The sequence below is a fragment of the Tyto alba genome, unplaced genomic scaffold, assembly GCF_018691265.1.
Source record: "Tyto alba isolate M040663 unplaced genomic scaffold, T.alba_DEE_v4.0 Super-Scaffold_8, whole genome shotgun sequence".
NCBI classification, from domain to species: Eukaryota; Metazoa; Chordata; class Aves; order Strigiformes; family Tytonidae; genus Tyto; species Tyto alba.
The window spans coordinates 12886681-12903333 of record NW_024881329.1 but is presented as its reverse complement, the minus strand read 5'-3'; the positions used below and the strand labels follow the sequence as shown (position 1 = coordinate 12903333).

Below are 16653 nucleotides of genomic sequence, written 5' to 3'. Positions count from 1 at the left end.
ATCCTGCATACTCAGCATAAAATGCCTTTTCTGAACTAGTTGGCAAAGTCATTAAAATTTACTTAAACCCCATTGAAGTTCCGATATTGCTGTGATATTTACAAGACTGTACAATCTCAGTTCAGCAAAATACACAAACATAAGAATAAATAAAAGCACTACAAAAGTTCTGTTTAGGTTTAAAGGACTATCCACATGGTTAAAAATAAACATTTAAGTAATCACTTGAATGAAAACCCATCACATGATTCTTCCAAAGTAATTTAGAATTGTCTGTAAATCTCACATGTAATTTCTCTTTCTTACAGAAGTAGAAAATAATATGCAGAAGCCTGTATTGATGGCAAATGGGAAGAAAGAGAAGCAATATAAAAAGACACATGGAAAGATACATACATGGATTCAATGCTCTGCAGGAGCTTAAGAAAAGAAAATTAGCTGAAACCCTGTCTATACATAAGTTTTTGATAAAATTCCCATTTATCTAAAGGGAGACCAGGCTTCACAAAATAAGGCTGACAGGGATTCACTGAATAAAGTAAATATGTACATTAACCTACTCTTATTGATTATCCTAAAAAGTAATACTGAAAAACTTTTTCAAAATATGCCATCAAAGTAAAGATTCCAAGTCAAAATGCATACTATATGATGCTAAATATTTGCTTTTAAAACCTGATTTTTCAGGATATGGACATGCAATTGAATGCGAGTAAAAATTATTTCAAGATGACAATCAGTGAATTAATACTTTTCCAGATAATTCTAATAATGCACATACACCTTAATATTGGAGTCAGACATAAAATTAAGACAATTAGATGAGGTAATGAATGAGGTCTGACCAGGAACACCAGCAGGAGTGAATTTACTTCAGAACTAAGAAAGCAGCATCAGTTTCACGTTATGTGATGAGGAGTGGTTAGTTCAAACAAAATAAAAGGATGAAAATCTGATCCCAGTGAAGTCTCTGGAATTTTTACAAATAGCTGAAGTGAATAAGGTTTTTACTCAGTGCTTTTAACCTAGTTACCATAAGAAATTGATCACAAGCAGAAATTAAGATAAACACATGTAGTTCTGCTTTTCTGAATGTGCAAGCAGACTGAAAAACAGCTGTGAAAAAATGCGTGTATACTGGAATTGGATGTTACATTTGAACACTAATTATAACACTATTATTTTACCACAAATTATTTTAACACCAGTGTAATGTGGCCATGCTGATACACTCTCTGAAAACATTGACCTTCAGGACCAGAGAGGGGACAGTTCCAGGACCTGCTGGGATAGCTCAGAACTGAAAAAATCCAGTGTCACCTCTTTTAGACATGCCTAACACCCAAATTAGTCAGTCACACTGAGTATCAGACTCAAAAAATTTTCTATCAGAAATAATAACTGAAACATAAACTGATTCTGTCCATAACAGTATTTGCTTCATTCCACACTTAACTTTTTTTTTTGTCCTGATTTATAATCTCAAACAGCTTGTATTCTTTCTTTTTTTCCCCCATTCTTTTGACCTCCTTTTTAAAATTCCAGAAATCAATAGTATTTAAGTTATTAAGCATTCGCGGAAGTATGAAACCATGCATTCCTATAATGGGAAAGGAATAAAAGTAGAACACTGAGGAAGTAATTTCAGAAGAGTATACTATTACATAAATATTCCATAAGTTTGTTGTTCTGGGTATCTGTTTGGTGATTCCAGAATATATCCTTAGCACTCTAGATTAAAAAATCACAGCTGTACAAAAAGTTCTTGCTAGTTTAGGAATGTTTATGTTGTTCTTATTTGGAACTGATCTAAGTATGCAAGAATCATTTTCAATGAACAACTAGCTACTTCCAGACTTCCATCTGTTTTGGTAATTCACCTAAAACAAAGAAGGTACTAGTCTGAACTAATACCCTTTTGAAAACTGAAGGAGTATCAATAATGAGTCCATAAAATATCTCTCAATTTCACTGGAGTGTTTTAATGTTATGGCTTTATACAAACCACAGTCTACAAAGCAAGGTGAAAAGAATTTATAAGCAAAATTTTCCAAAGATTTGCAAGTCTATTGTCAAGCATTGTATAGTCTATTCAACATTACAGCTGATCAAACATAACAAACATTGAACTATGAAGCAGGAATATGAAGGTCAATAACAGTGTGTTGACCATAGCAAAAGAAGGCAAAGACTAGCCTTTGGAAACAAAGTATGTGAGCTAGCTAGTAAGGTTTAGGAACAACACATCATGATGTATGTCTCTCAGGAGGTTAGAGATTTTATTGTGAGGTACTCATGGAATTCCTGAGAGGGAGTGATGACAAATGAGTCCTTGATCAGAAAAGGAAATAAATTTTAAAGGAAAGAAACTTCCTTTCAAGGGAAGCTGAGGAAAAAAAGGTAGTTAGAATTTATGGAAAATATTTTAAATTATAGACAAAATCTATTTTCTTTATAATTTTTACACAGAATTTAAAATACTGCCTTAGAACCCATCTGTATTTTTTCTTTTTTAATTGAATAATTTTTGCCATTGTAGCAGTCTTAACCGCTAGGTAGTCAGCCATGGATAAAAGTAGAGTACCCAAGGATCTTTGCACCTCAGCTAAGATGAACAGTGTAAATATACATTTATTGGTTTTATTCTCCTCCTCATTGATTTTTTGGTCTTCATATCACATGACAAACACTGAATTTCCTTGAAGAAAATAATTGTTTTACAGTGTAATTTTACACTCCTCTGAAAAACAGAGATGAGAAATTTTCCCTAAAACAAACCCCAGGGATTTTAAATTGATGGAGATAATGTCATGAAGCCACTGTGGCAAACAGTGAAGAGAAAAACCTGCTCTTTTTTTTTGTCTTATCTTTAAACTTGCTGAAAATGATCAGAGTGAAGTGTTGATCAAATGGAGTGACAGAAAGCATGAAATACAAAGCCCAGTAGGATATCCACAAAAGGTAAGCAGAACATTTGTAAAGGAATGAGAAAATCACCCTCTGGCAATCTGCAATCATCACAAGAGGAGTTAAAAAAAAAAAAACAACCCCCCCAAAAAAACCCAAAAACAAATCCCCCAAAATTCAGTTTGTTAACTTTCTTCTTACTTAAACTCATTACATTCTTGGAGCATAAACATAGTATTATGCTGAGTTCTTTTCTACATTGTCTTAGCAAATAACCTACAAAACATTAAAAATATATTTTTTTAAATAAATAACAGTATCAGAAGAACAGAAAATAAATCATTAATATTTTTTCCGCTATGGAAAAAATAATCTTTCAATATGAAGAAAATACTAGAAATTCTTTTCATGCTTCCTCAGGACAAGGCTTTTCTTGAAGGTACTTTCAGTATGCACTGTACACTGTATATATATTTCACAGAGGGCATGAGGTTGTGCTAACATACACTGTACTTCACTGTTTCTTATTTTTAGCAAACACCACACAGTAATTTGTCCAGCGCAACTAGCATGTACTATCCAAAACTGTGTTTTATATAGGGAAACTGAATGATGTAGGACATGTATTTTCCTATGTTGTTTAAATTATGTCAGTATGTTTTTACTCAAACAAAAACTAATCTAACAGCTGCTGTGTACTTTTGTTTACATGCTACATGTCAAATTGTATTGTCCCCAAGGTACTTATGAGAGATGCTTTAGCAGTCATTTTCTTAAATACTGATGCCTATCCGAATTTGGATTTTTCCACCATTGAACAGAATGACAAGCTCACGATTGCTGTACTTAAAGCAATCTTTCACAGCTGCTTTGCTTTTTCAGTGATCCCATTAAATTGACGGCATATGCCTGTGGGGTCTACAATGTTACAATACTGCTGAACAAGATGTTGATTGTACAATACAAATTTGTACAACACAACTTTGCTTTATTGCGGGAACCATTTCCCAGGTCATCCTTCCATTTATTTTTAACCTGAGCAAAACTGAATTTATAACTTATCTATCTTTGTGACCTTTACTGAACACCTGGTTATATTAATTGTTTAGAAGTGTAAACTATTAACACTCAGTGGTTAGTAGGCATAAAAACCTATGAAGTCTCCTCAGTTCCTAAAATGAGCATGAGTCATGTCTTTTCTTGAACTGAACGAAGTAGCTGTGCATTAAATATGCTGGCACATCTTCTGCTTGAGCAAGTGGACCGAAATGGTGTGAATTGTTAATGCCTTGCTGCTTTGGTTCACGGCTTGTGATTGATCATTTGTAACTATATCTACTCCTTGTTCCATGAAATCAAGTATGGAGTAATGGGTTCATCAGATTTTTGGGTTAAATTGAGAGTGAAGAGGTACTGTGTGTGGAAATAAGAGTTGCCATGTTCGGGGCTGGCCTTGTAACAGCATGGAATCTAAAGGCGATATTCAAAACCACTTCACTCATCATACGCTTACTGATTCTGAATAGGGTCCATTTGCAGGGGACATTTGGTAGTTTTCCAATACACTTTATGCCTCTTTCTCCACTTCTACCACCCCGCAAATTTCTTTTTTTTTTAAAAACTAGAATAGCTTATAACAGGTCAGCACAGAAAAAGAATAGATTTAAATAACTTGCTATGTAAAAGTAAAAATAGTCTTGCACTGAAATGACTGTCTTCCTAGTAATTAATGATACTACGTAAATATTAAGTCATTTGCATGACTCAGGCTATAAAGAACTCAGAAAAGTTTTACTCAGTAGTCAGAATTATTACTTAATGTTTTGTAGAATATTATTTTTCCAGGCAGAAAGAAAGAGTTACAATAGCCTTAATTTTACTCTTCAGTTCATTCATGTACAGGAATGACACATATTTCCAGACACTACAACACGGCTTATGACTTTGCAAACAGTAGTGTGTGGGACCACAGCAAATACAAGCCAACAGCAACCAGAAGTGACAACTTGTGATGGCCTGCAGGAGAGTAATCACATTGCAGTATGTCCACAGAACAAGAAAGGTAATGTATGTCAGCACCAAACTTGCTGCAATGCTCACAATGTTCTGTTTGTGCAGCAGAAGCCTCACTATACTTACTGTGCTATCTCATCTCATCTACTTAAATTTCACCAGTTCAGAATAAAACATACCAACTTTTTTTCATTGTTTTAAAACAATTTAGAAAAACTATTTGATTACATGTGAATGTTTAACTTGGAATGAATGAATCACTCTAGACACATAAAACTTACAACAAGGTTTTCCATCTGCTCTTGTGCTGAAGTTCAGAAACAAACTAGAAACTGGACAAAATTAAGACCAAAAGAGAAATACAAAGTAATAATTGACTACTATTGCTCCTCACTTATGAGTAAAGAATTAAATGAAAGAGAATTAAATGGAAGAGAAATGGAAAGGAGTGTACTGCATGCATACATCTGTGTGTGTGATGATTATAACCATATTAAGACAAAAAGAGAGGTACAGCAGTTCAGTTCAATTTCATCCAGTCTAGGCAATATAAGATTTTTAATCTTTCTTCTTTGTTTAATATTTATCCTGATGAATGTAAGTATAGTACAAGTCTACAGCAATCTAGTCAATGCACAAGTGTTGTCATTAGGAGCTTTTGGGAGGCTTCAATTCAGGCAACATTGGAGAAATAGAGGAAGCAATCATGAATGAAGAAGCGGCTTTTTTCAGAAATCATTTTGAAAGTTCTCTTTTTCCCTCTTTTCTGCTCCTGTCTTTATGTTAGCATTATTGAAACATTGCTGAGGTCAAGTTTCTACAACTAAGTATTTAATCAGGCTTCTTTTCAACTAGTCATACTTGTGATGGCTTTGTTATCTTATAATTGTTGGAAAGTTTTCCCACACTCATGCAAGGAGCTGTGCCACCATTTGAAAGATGTTTATCAAGCCTATGGAAGTCTTTTATAACAACCAACACTTTTCCTGGGCATTTCCTTTTTTCAATTGTGACTAACTTGCAAATGCTCATCTCTATTTTCAAAACATTGAGTGCTGAAGTCATTACAGAAACCTGTCCAGATGAAATTGCAGCAACCAGCCAATGGGAGGCCAAGAAGACTTTCTCAGCCACAGTATGCTTAGAATTCTTCAAAACAGTTCATTCTGATGCATTACTGCAGTCCCTCTGGTAACTTCACATGATCACAGAATGGTTGGGGTTGGAAGGAACCTCTAGAGTTTGCCCAGTCCAACTCCCTGCTCAAAGAAGCGTCAAACTCAGGGTTTTCTCCAGTGGTATTTTGAATGTACTTAAAACCAAAAGGTGCTACTCTCCATTCTACCAGATATACATACTGCCAGGGAGGAGAAGGAAGAAAAATTGATCTCGTCATTTTTTTTTCACTCTAATTTAGCAAGTCAAGTAAAGATGCTTTATAATGGAAGTTAATGCTGTTTCTGTTGGTTACAACCCCTGGTGTCAGCAGCTACACATTTGCCAGATCAATTCAAACATCTTTTTTATTTTCCCTGCTCATACTGTGCTTTCTATACTAACCAGAATAAGGTATGTACAAGGGGCTACATTCTGTATGTCAAATAAATTCAGGAGATTCACTTGTGTTTTCCAATGGAGTTTCAGAACTTCACACAGGTGAGTGGAACTGAGGACTGTGCATGCATTTCTATTTAAATATCAATTTTACATGTAAAATGCATAATCCTTCTATTACTATATATAATATATACAATAGTACATTGTACATATAACACATCAGTATACATTTACTATAGTCTGTATATAATAATATATAGTTTATACTATATTATATTACATTACATATATTATTATAAATTGGTCTGAATAGACCAATTAATTAGCTGCATCTGTTGATGTCAGTTCTTACTGGTCTGACAAAACACCAAATATACTCCCTTAAGAATAGGCAACAGAGGTATAAAAGGAGGAAAATACTAGGTATAGAGAAAATTTTTATATATCTGTGGGAAAAGTAATGATATACATTCCACAGAGAAGTGCTTCTAAATTCAGAATTATGATCCTAGCTAGGTTAAGAATAAAAGCACTTCTCTAGCTATGGAATCAATGCCAGTTTACTTTTCCTGGATCTGTCAAAAAAGGTATGTCCACTAAATTCCACACCTGAGGACAGAAATGTTAGGTAGAATCTGAAGCTAAATGTTAGGATGAGGTGCAGAAAATAAATATCTGGGTTGATTCTTAGACAGGTCATGTAATTGGCATCAAAGATACTTTTGTCACAGTACCGGATTTCACAGTGAAGGCAGAGCTGAGTGTTTCATCATGCCTGAGTTATATTTAAATGCTGGTTTTGAAGGAAATATTTTAGCAGTAACATGCTTATATACAAATGTTGCAAGTGCAGTTACATAATCTGTGATTAAAGAAAATGAGGCACACAAAGGCTTAATCCGTATCTCATTATCCAGTGTGCCACTGATGTCATCGGTACCATAAATTGAAAATGCCACCACAGAGATAAATAGTTCCATCACATTGAGTAGGAAGGCTCTGAATATATCAGTGGGTTCTTTCTTTCAACAGCACTGACAAGGTATAAGTCCAGTTACTCCTCAGACAGTTTGGGGGAATATTTAGCTGTGGCTATAATGCTCTTCTTATTACAACTATTTTCATGAGCATTCTTTATAATTTTTTAAAATCATCAAGAATATTTTTTTTAAGCTTTTATTTGAAAGTAGCTGTAAACTTTGAAATAACATTAAAATGCTTATAATGAAGACAGCCTTCTCTTTTCCTAAACTGTGGCCAGGGAATGCTATCTGGCTTGTGAAAAGAGTCAAAAACTGCTGAAAACTCTACTCCTAGCTGGGATAAAATCTGATTTGCTTCTCTGAAATTGGTTAGGACTAAAGGAGAAATAAGCAGACTACTTACATAGACATTTATTGAGGTGCACAACCCAAAGAATTTAAGGCTGCTTTTAATGATTTACAAATGCTACATCTTCCTCATATAGTACTCCCATGATAGGAGGATTATTTATAGATACAGGCACTTTTAAAGTCTGAAGCTCTTGAACTCATTTATTTAAAACTTGGTACTAAAAATCTTTGGTCTGAATAACAAAGAGAGATATTCAGGAACAAGGAAAAAAATGTCATAGGGATATATATTTAAATGCCTAATTAAATTTATGGTAAAAAGACATAGCTATTTCTTAGAAAACAGCCTTGAGGGAAAGCTCAGAGAAATAATTCGTAGCCTTCTTAAACAGAGTTGGAATGATCTCTTATTTATAGACTATATACAAGGGTAGAAGAGATAAACTATGTGTGTTATCCCACAGAAACTGTAAGAAAAAGCTTTCAGACTAAAGTACCTACAGAAAGAAAGACATGCAATCACCGAAGAAAGGATGAAAAATTATGCAAATATTAAAATTATAGAATTACATAAAACAATAGCTTTATTCATTATCTTATTTGCTATATGTCATTTTTAGTATAATTTAAGGGCACCGATCTACACAAAGGATTAAAAAAAAAAAGTCCTGATTTGCTTTTCTGTTCTAAGTCCTTGACATAATAAACAGAAAGCCTGTGCTACAAATGCTACTTACCACTTATGATACTGCAGATATTTTCTCCACATATATTGTATTAGTATCTCACTGGAGAAGCAAGATTCATCCTCAATGTACAATCATCTGAAAACTTTAAAAAAAGAAAGGTGTTACTGAAAATAATTAAGACCTAGTTCTTTAACAAATACATTAGGAAAACCAAAAAAACCCTGCCATAATATGAATATGCTCTAAACAGCTACAAAGTAAATATTTACCACTTAGAGAACAAATGCCTTTGCAATGTAGCCTGTACCCCACATAAAATGCAGAATGAACAGCTGTCAGTACTTTGATTTCCAGTAATGACTACACAGATTGGCAAGTACAGCATTCTATATATGCAAATTTGTTAGAAATGCAAGAAATCAAATATTCTGAGTTATCCTAGGGGGTGTGTGTGGGGGGGAAGTAATTGCAGGTATAACAAAATATTATGTGTTTTTTACCAACTGCAATAGTATAAAATGAAAAATTTAGATGCTTCTGAAAAATGAATCTACTTCTACCAGATGCTGTACACATGTAACAGGAGGCTCTACTTCAAAGATTTTATAGACAGTCTAAGTAAGTTACAGAAAGTAAACTGTTATCAAATCTGATTAGTTTAGCCACACAAAAAGACGAATATGCCATTCAAAAATTTTTAATGTGTATTCATAGACAATAGATGGTCATGGTAGGTAGAAAAACAATGTACTGTAGAAACATCTTAAAAGTTACTTAGTGACTTCAGCAAAAGACTTCTTAGCAGTGGAAAGTGTATATCCTACTAGTGCACATTTCAGTTACACTGGGTGCTGCAGAAGAGAAAGGCAGGCTTGATTTTCCCAACTACACTTTTATGCTAACTGCTTATTTTGATTAGAGCATGCATGCTTTGAATGCTTTGAATAAAAAGATATGCTACACTCTAGTAATATCACAATTGTTTACTTTAACCTCTGATTCCAATTAAATATAGAAATACATGGTTTTGTATTAGTTTAAATATTTAATTCTAAATAATTTTATTCTGCTAGCAAAGATAGAAACTCTCGTTTAGAAACATTTAGAATAACACATCCCAAACATAATAATCATAGAATCATAGAGTGGTTTGGGTTGGAAGGGACCTTAAAGATCATCTAGTTCCAACTCCCCTGCCACGGGCAGGGACACCTTCCACCAGACCAGGTTGCCCAAAGCCCCATCCAACCTGGCCTTGAACCCTTCCAGGGAGGGGGCAGCCACAGCTGCTCTGGGCACCCTGTGCCAGTGCCTCACCATACTCACAGGAAAGAATTTCTTCCTTATATCTAATCTGAATCTACCCTCTTGCAGTTTAAAGCCATTGCTCCTTGTCCTATCACTACACGTCCTTGTAAAAAGTCCATCCGCAGCTTTCCTCTAGCCCCCTTTAAGTACTGGGAGGCTGCTCTAAGGTCTCCCTGGAGCCTTCTCTTCTACAGGCTGAACACCCCCAACTCTCTCAGCCTGGCCTCACAGGGGAGCTGCTCCAGCCCCCTGATCAACTTCATTACCTCCTCTGGAGCCACCTGAGCAGGTCTGTGTCCTTCTGAGAATCCCCTCCCTGGACCTGCTGGCCACACTGCTCTTGATGCAGCCCAGGACACCGTTGCCTTTCTGGGCTGTGAGCGCATGTTGCTGTCTCAGTCAGTTTTCCATGCACTAACACCCCGAAATCCTTCTCCGCAGGGCTGCTCTCAACCCACTCATCACCTAGCCTGGATTTGTGCTTGGGATTGCCCCAACCCACCTGCAGGACCTTGCACTTGGCCTTGTGGAACTTCATGAGGTTTGCACAGGCCCACCTCTCCAGCCTGTCCAGGTCCCTCGGGATGGCATCCCTGCCCTCCAGCGTGTCCCCGCACCACACAGCTTGGTGTCATCGGCAAACCTGCTGAGGGTGCGCTCAGTCCCACTGTCCATGTCACTGACAAAGATGTTAAACAGTGCCAGGCCCAACACCGACCCCTGAGGAACGCCACTCGTCACCGCTCTCCACTTGGACATCAAGCTGTTAACCACAACTCTTCAAGTGAGATCATCCAGCCAATTCCTCATCCACTGAGTAGTCCATCCATCAAATCCATGTCTTTCCAATTTAGAGACAAGGATCTCATGCAAGACAGTGTCAAAAGCTTTGCACAACTTCAGGTAGATGATGTCAGTTGCTCTTCCCTTATCCGCCAATGCTGTATCCCCATCACAGAAGAACACCAAATCTGTCAGGCACAATTTCCCTTAGTGAATTCATGTTGGCTGTCACCCATCACCTCCTTATTCCCCAGGATAGTTTCCGGCAGGATTTGCTCCATGATCTTCCCATGCACAGAGGGGAGACTGACTGGCCTGTAGATCCCCAGGTCTTCCTTTTTTCTCTTTTTAAAAATAGGGGTTCTGTTTCCCCTTTTCCAGGCAATGGGAACTTCACTGGACTGCCACAACTTCTCAAATATGATGGATAAGTGGCTCAGCCATTTAATCCGCCAGTTCCTTCAGAACCCATGGATGCATCTCATCAGGTCCCATGGACTTGTGCATTTTCAGGTTCCTTAGATGGTCTTGAACCTGATCTGCAGTGGACAATTCTTCCTTCTCCCATTCCTTATCTTTATCTTCTGTGTCGGTGTGGCTGGAGCACTTGCTGGTGAAGACTGAGGCAAAAAAGTCATTTTGGCTTGTTGTATGCCATCACAGTTGGGCATATCACAAGCCATTTCTTGTGCCCACAGTCAAATTATAAATTATGCTTATTGCCTATGTCCACATTGCTTTGACTTTTTCTAGTCATACATTATAGCTATTGTTTTAGAGAGGATGTTTCCACTATTAGGATTTAATGTTGAACCAGGTTTTCAGATTGGATACCATAAAGTAACATACCTGTCAATTTAAAACATATATTTCTTGATATCATCCTTTTAAATATTCTTTCCTGCTACACATACTTCAAAATAATTGATAACTGAATATTTAGCTTACCTTTTTTCCAGTTTGTACGGAAATCATAATACTTGTGAATATATACAATAGCTGTTTTTATATTGTGCAATACTATTCAGTGAATGCAGATTTTATGAAAGAGGTGAATCAGCACTATAGGAGTTGTGTGATTAAAGCAGAAACTGTCACTGAAATGATGCTAGTGAAATTACCTGTCATTCTCTGCAAGAAAGTCTAAGATAGATAGCACACAAGTTACTTTTTGATGACAGAAATGGCAATACTTTGACCAGGAAAAATTCATTGTTCATGGAACTGTTGAAAAGAAAAGGCACGAGGAAAATACTAATGACATTATTCACCCATCATGCCTCTTTCAGGTCAGTCAGGTGAATACCCTAAGCTGTCTTTTTCAAGGCACTCATACAGAAAACAGAGCCAATGTATGAAGAAAAATTTTATGAGTCTCATAAATTTTAAGAGTAATGTGTCCTCTTTTTAAAAGTTTTTAAAAATCCCACATTCAAGTACAATAATGTTCAAGTGTGAAAAACACCTCCTACCTCAATAGAAATCACATTCCACAACTGACGTCACACACCAAACTTAGAACAGACACTGCCCATCCAAAGAAATACAATTTAAAAAAGGCAATATTTATATAAATAAAGTTTTGTGTTTCCTTGTTTGGGTTTGCCTCCTTTTTTGGAGGCTTCTTTTATCTACAGCACTGGAATACACTGACTTGAAATGTACTCAAAATCATGGCCTCAATTGCTTTTGGATACCCTTTACAGGCAGTCCACACATATAATGCCTCATGGATATCAGTTTGCTAGTTAATGTTCTAGGTCAAGACTTCCACACTGAAAAAACAAAACAAAACAAAACCGCAACAAAAAACAATAACAAACAAACAAACAAACAAACAAACAAAGATTGATTAATACTGTACCAAACTACAGAATTTGTGTGTTCAAAAATTATTGTTGAACTTTTTTGACCTGAGGTACAGACGAGTTTGATCTGTATGTTTTGATTATACTCATGTTGAAAGTATCATGAATGTTCTAGTTAGATGATAGGTTCTAGGAACATTTATTGCAGAAGTGTTATTATTAATATTTGCATGTAATTTCTTGATATCTATTAGCACCAATGCTGACAGTAACAAAATTAGTTTTATATTACAAAATATGGGATGATATCTATCACAGGCAACATTAGAAATCTAACAGACGTATCACCTCTCGTTAACTGAGCCAGATATAGTTCTCCTGGGTATTATTTTAGTGGATGAAAATTATAATGAATAGACTAGACTAGACTAGACTAGACTAGACTAGACTAGAATAGAATAGAATAATTTCAGTAGGAAAGTATCTACAATGATCATACTGTCCTACAGAATTAAAAAACAAACTGGATTACACAATTCAGAGAGGGCTGAATGTTAATATTTCAGGTATTCAAAATTCCTTACATGAAATGGAAATCTTTGCAAAGTATTCTATGCTGTGAATGAACCTAAGGCTTGAAAAGTATTGAAAATTTAAGTTTAAAAACTTATTACATATCAAAGACTAATAATAGAAATGATGTGATATAAAGTATATATGCCATACGTTTTGGACAAATACATATGCCCTTCTAAACTTACCTGAAAACAAAGACAGCATATCAATTCTTCTCAAAACTACTGAACTGTCATGAAAGTATCACAATGCCTTATACAGGGAAAAAAGATTCTTGTATATAACCTAACTTTAAAATGTGTCATTATATGGTTACGGTGTCATATACTTTAAGACAAACATTTTAAATACAGAATACTTATAATTAAATATTAAATCTAAGCAAAATTGACCATATTTTCAAACATATATAACCCATGCCTCAGATGATCTTAGAAATAATGTTCCTTGGCACTAAATCCTCAGATAACATCCTGTTAGCACACGCAAAATCGGGAGAAGAAATAGGCATAATCAGAAGCAAAGTGGCTACTAGGCAAAGACAAGCAGATTAAAGAGCAGAGGGGATTTCAGGAAAGAGGGAGCAGAGAAGTAAAATTCCCCTTATTTAAACTGAACATACATATAGTCCCCATTTTGTCAAATTCCAAGGATTTCTAATTTAAAGGATTTTTTGGCTGTTTTTTTTTAAAGAATAATCTATAGTTATATGAAAGTTATAAAGCTGCTGCAACCATGAAAGTACTTTGGAGATGCATTCATTCAAACATGGTAATAAACAAAGGTTACCTTTTCAATTTGATATTGTGATGCAATAGGCTCATAGTTATCATGCCCTGTGCAGTTCTTAAACACTAAAATTCTGTCAGAAGTGTCCCCAATAATTTTCCACACACAGTTGGAAATGATAGGCTTGGTTTTCTTTTGCTTGACACCATTATGAAGAACCAGGCCATTCACTGACCAAGATACTTTCTTCATTAATGACAGATGGTCTGAAAGAAAAATAGAATAAAAAAAAGTCAAGTCAATATTTGGCTTCAAAATTAAAAACAGACACATCATGCTCCCCTTTCCCTATTACCTTAAAAATACACACTGGCCTGTCTCCACTTAGATGCTGGTATTTTCTGAAATACTACCACCAGCTTCCTACTAACCGTGACATAAGCTGTAGCAAGCTGTCTGCAGTGATAGCCTGCATAAATCATCATTCCTGAAGGGAACAGATGTTCAGGGTATGAAAGAGTAATACCACAATTTAGTCATAATTAAAATTCACCTTAGCATGCCTCTATCAGTGAGCAGAGAGGAACATTTCACTTCTCACCTACAAAAATGAAATGCCTCTCATTTCTTCTGCTTCAGGAAAATTAAGCCTGAACCTTTTGTACATTGTTTTAGTTCCATATCTGACACTGCATCATATAAATTACATATTTATTTCACTTCAACTGTTAGTTTTCTTCTTTTTCCAAACACTAGAAAATGACCTCTAAATGGTGTACTGCCTCTGCACAAAATGCACTTACAATTAAATCTTCAAAGGAGATTGTTGTACATCACATGCAGAAATATATTCAGTAGCTATCTAGCTACATATGAAAACTGTGCCAATAAACAGACTCATTGTACTGATAACAATTCAGTCTGAGCTGGATATATTTAAAAACTTAGGGGTTGAAGGACTTTAAAAATTATTTTGTAATCTAAGATCACTAAAATCAGTGGGAGTTAGAGGATTAACTCAGGAAAAATCTGATCCTTAGCCTTGTAGCTGACATTAAAGCTAATGGAATGCATCTATACACATAATTTTGAAAATGTAAGCCTCATACTGCTATTATTACAGTTGGATTATGTTAGATGTATGCCAGTTCTTCTGAAAAATTGGTTTAAATTCACAAATCTTTATATCATGAGACTATTTTATTATGAAATATAAAGCATGTGTTGACTATGTTAATGTCTCTAAACCCACTGTGTAAATGGCTGAGCTTTTCATAGTGATTTAAATTTCTAAGACAAAAGACAATTTATCTTCTCATCAACATTGATATTGGCAATCAATGTGAAAAAAACCCTCTCATTAAACCCTGGTTTAGTTTCCCAATAAATATCTTTAGTGACTGTCAACCTATGGAACTTCACACTGGATTCTAAAGTCTATGGATTAGATCCTCAGTGAATGTAAATTAGCTAATCTTTTTGAATACAGTACAGCTACAGTAATTTACCAGGATCAAGAATGTGAATTTATAACTCAAATAATCTAGTAGGGATCATTTTGTAACCAAAGCTACTTCTCAAGAAGCCAGTGAATTTCAAATTTACATTTGAAAAGTCGTGGCTTGTTTTCTTCCACAAGGATGCATCTGTATTAGCATTTTAGTTCAAAAAAAGACTGCAATTTTTAAGTGAAAAACCTATAGCTTCTACTTAATATACTTTGATTCATATCACAGAGCAGTTTTAAAGCATGCAAACTGATATCCTTTGGATGAAACTAAACCAATGTACGCACTCTGGAGGTGTACCTAAAGCCCTTCCATAAATCCACTGTACAGAATAGAGCTAGCCAAGAGTAAAATCTCTTAAAATGTGTATAGTGTGGGCATTAAGTTTCTTAATACTAATTGCTTCGTTACAACTTGCTACCACAGATGTAACTTCATTTTCCTGCTCCCTTCTCCAGAGCTCTTCCTGTTACTTGTAGAATTTATGAATTTTGCCTTATCTTTACTTTTGAAACTGCACAAATGTGCACTTGCAGTTGTCAGGAAGGTATTCAGTTGTCGCTGTGAAAACCAATTGTCATGTACACTTAGTATGATCTTAGAAATCTGCTGCTAAAGCTCTAAACATTCCCATTGCCACTGATCAGGTCCCAGCATCAAAGGACTTTGATAACACCAGTTGTACTGAGTAGACTCTTGGACTCAAAATAGCCTCTTACATAGTATATTTAAAGCCTGAATGCTAGGTAGGATACAGATGGATGAAGAACATTAACTCTTACCTGCCACAGCTAAAAGTAACAATGCTAGACCAGTTTAACTACTGGTTGAAAAACATCTCTACTAACATTGGAAAACAGATCTTAGAATCTCAATTAAGCACACCAGTGAGTAAAAAGATGGACTGACTGTTTCTTGGAGATGTTTGGAAATAGCATGCTTTTAGAGAAGTTGCAGCCTTAGGAGAAGAGACTTTAACATGCATTGACAAATCTAGTCTGAGTCTGTGTCATGATTTAGTTTGCTAGGGTATTCATTTATATAGTTATTGGACATATATTATGTGCTATTTCCCATATAAGCAAGTATTACAAGTTGGCTGATGTACAACAGCAAAAGGATGTTTCTCAGTTTAGGTACGCTACACTAAGTAAGTGTGGTTTGGTTTCCTCCTGAGTGGAGCGGTACTTGGAAAAGAAGTGGCAGCTGATTTAGATTATAATGAAAGATGACATAAGGTGAAATGTAGAGATTGCTTGGCATTGAATGATAGGAGCAAGTAGATGCCTAAAGGCAAATTCAGGAACACTATCGCTGCTGAAGCCAAAGAATGTGATAAAGAAAGATTTTGCCCACTCTTTAAGGTTACATGCACAGTACCCCAGCCAGCCGGCTGGAGAATTGCTCTGAAGGTCAATCTTGTCTGTATTCTACAGTATAA

At 35.5% G+C, this 16653-nt stretch overlaps 1 protein-coding gene across 1 annotated transcript in view; it reads right to left on the bottom strand.

The window, feature by feature from the left end:
• DCDC1 (doublecortin domain containing 1) overlaps positions 1-16653 on the bottom strand; it is a 119926-nt gene that overhangs the window by 89783 nt on the left and 13490 nt on the right. Inside the window, 2 exon segments of the mRNA XM_033006914.1 lie at positions 8549-8642; positions 13765-13970. Coding sequence (XP_032862805.1) covers positions 8589-8642; positions 13765-13970 — 260 coding nt within the window. The 3' untranslated portion in view covers positions 8549-8588.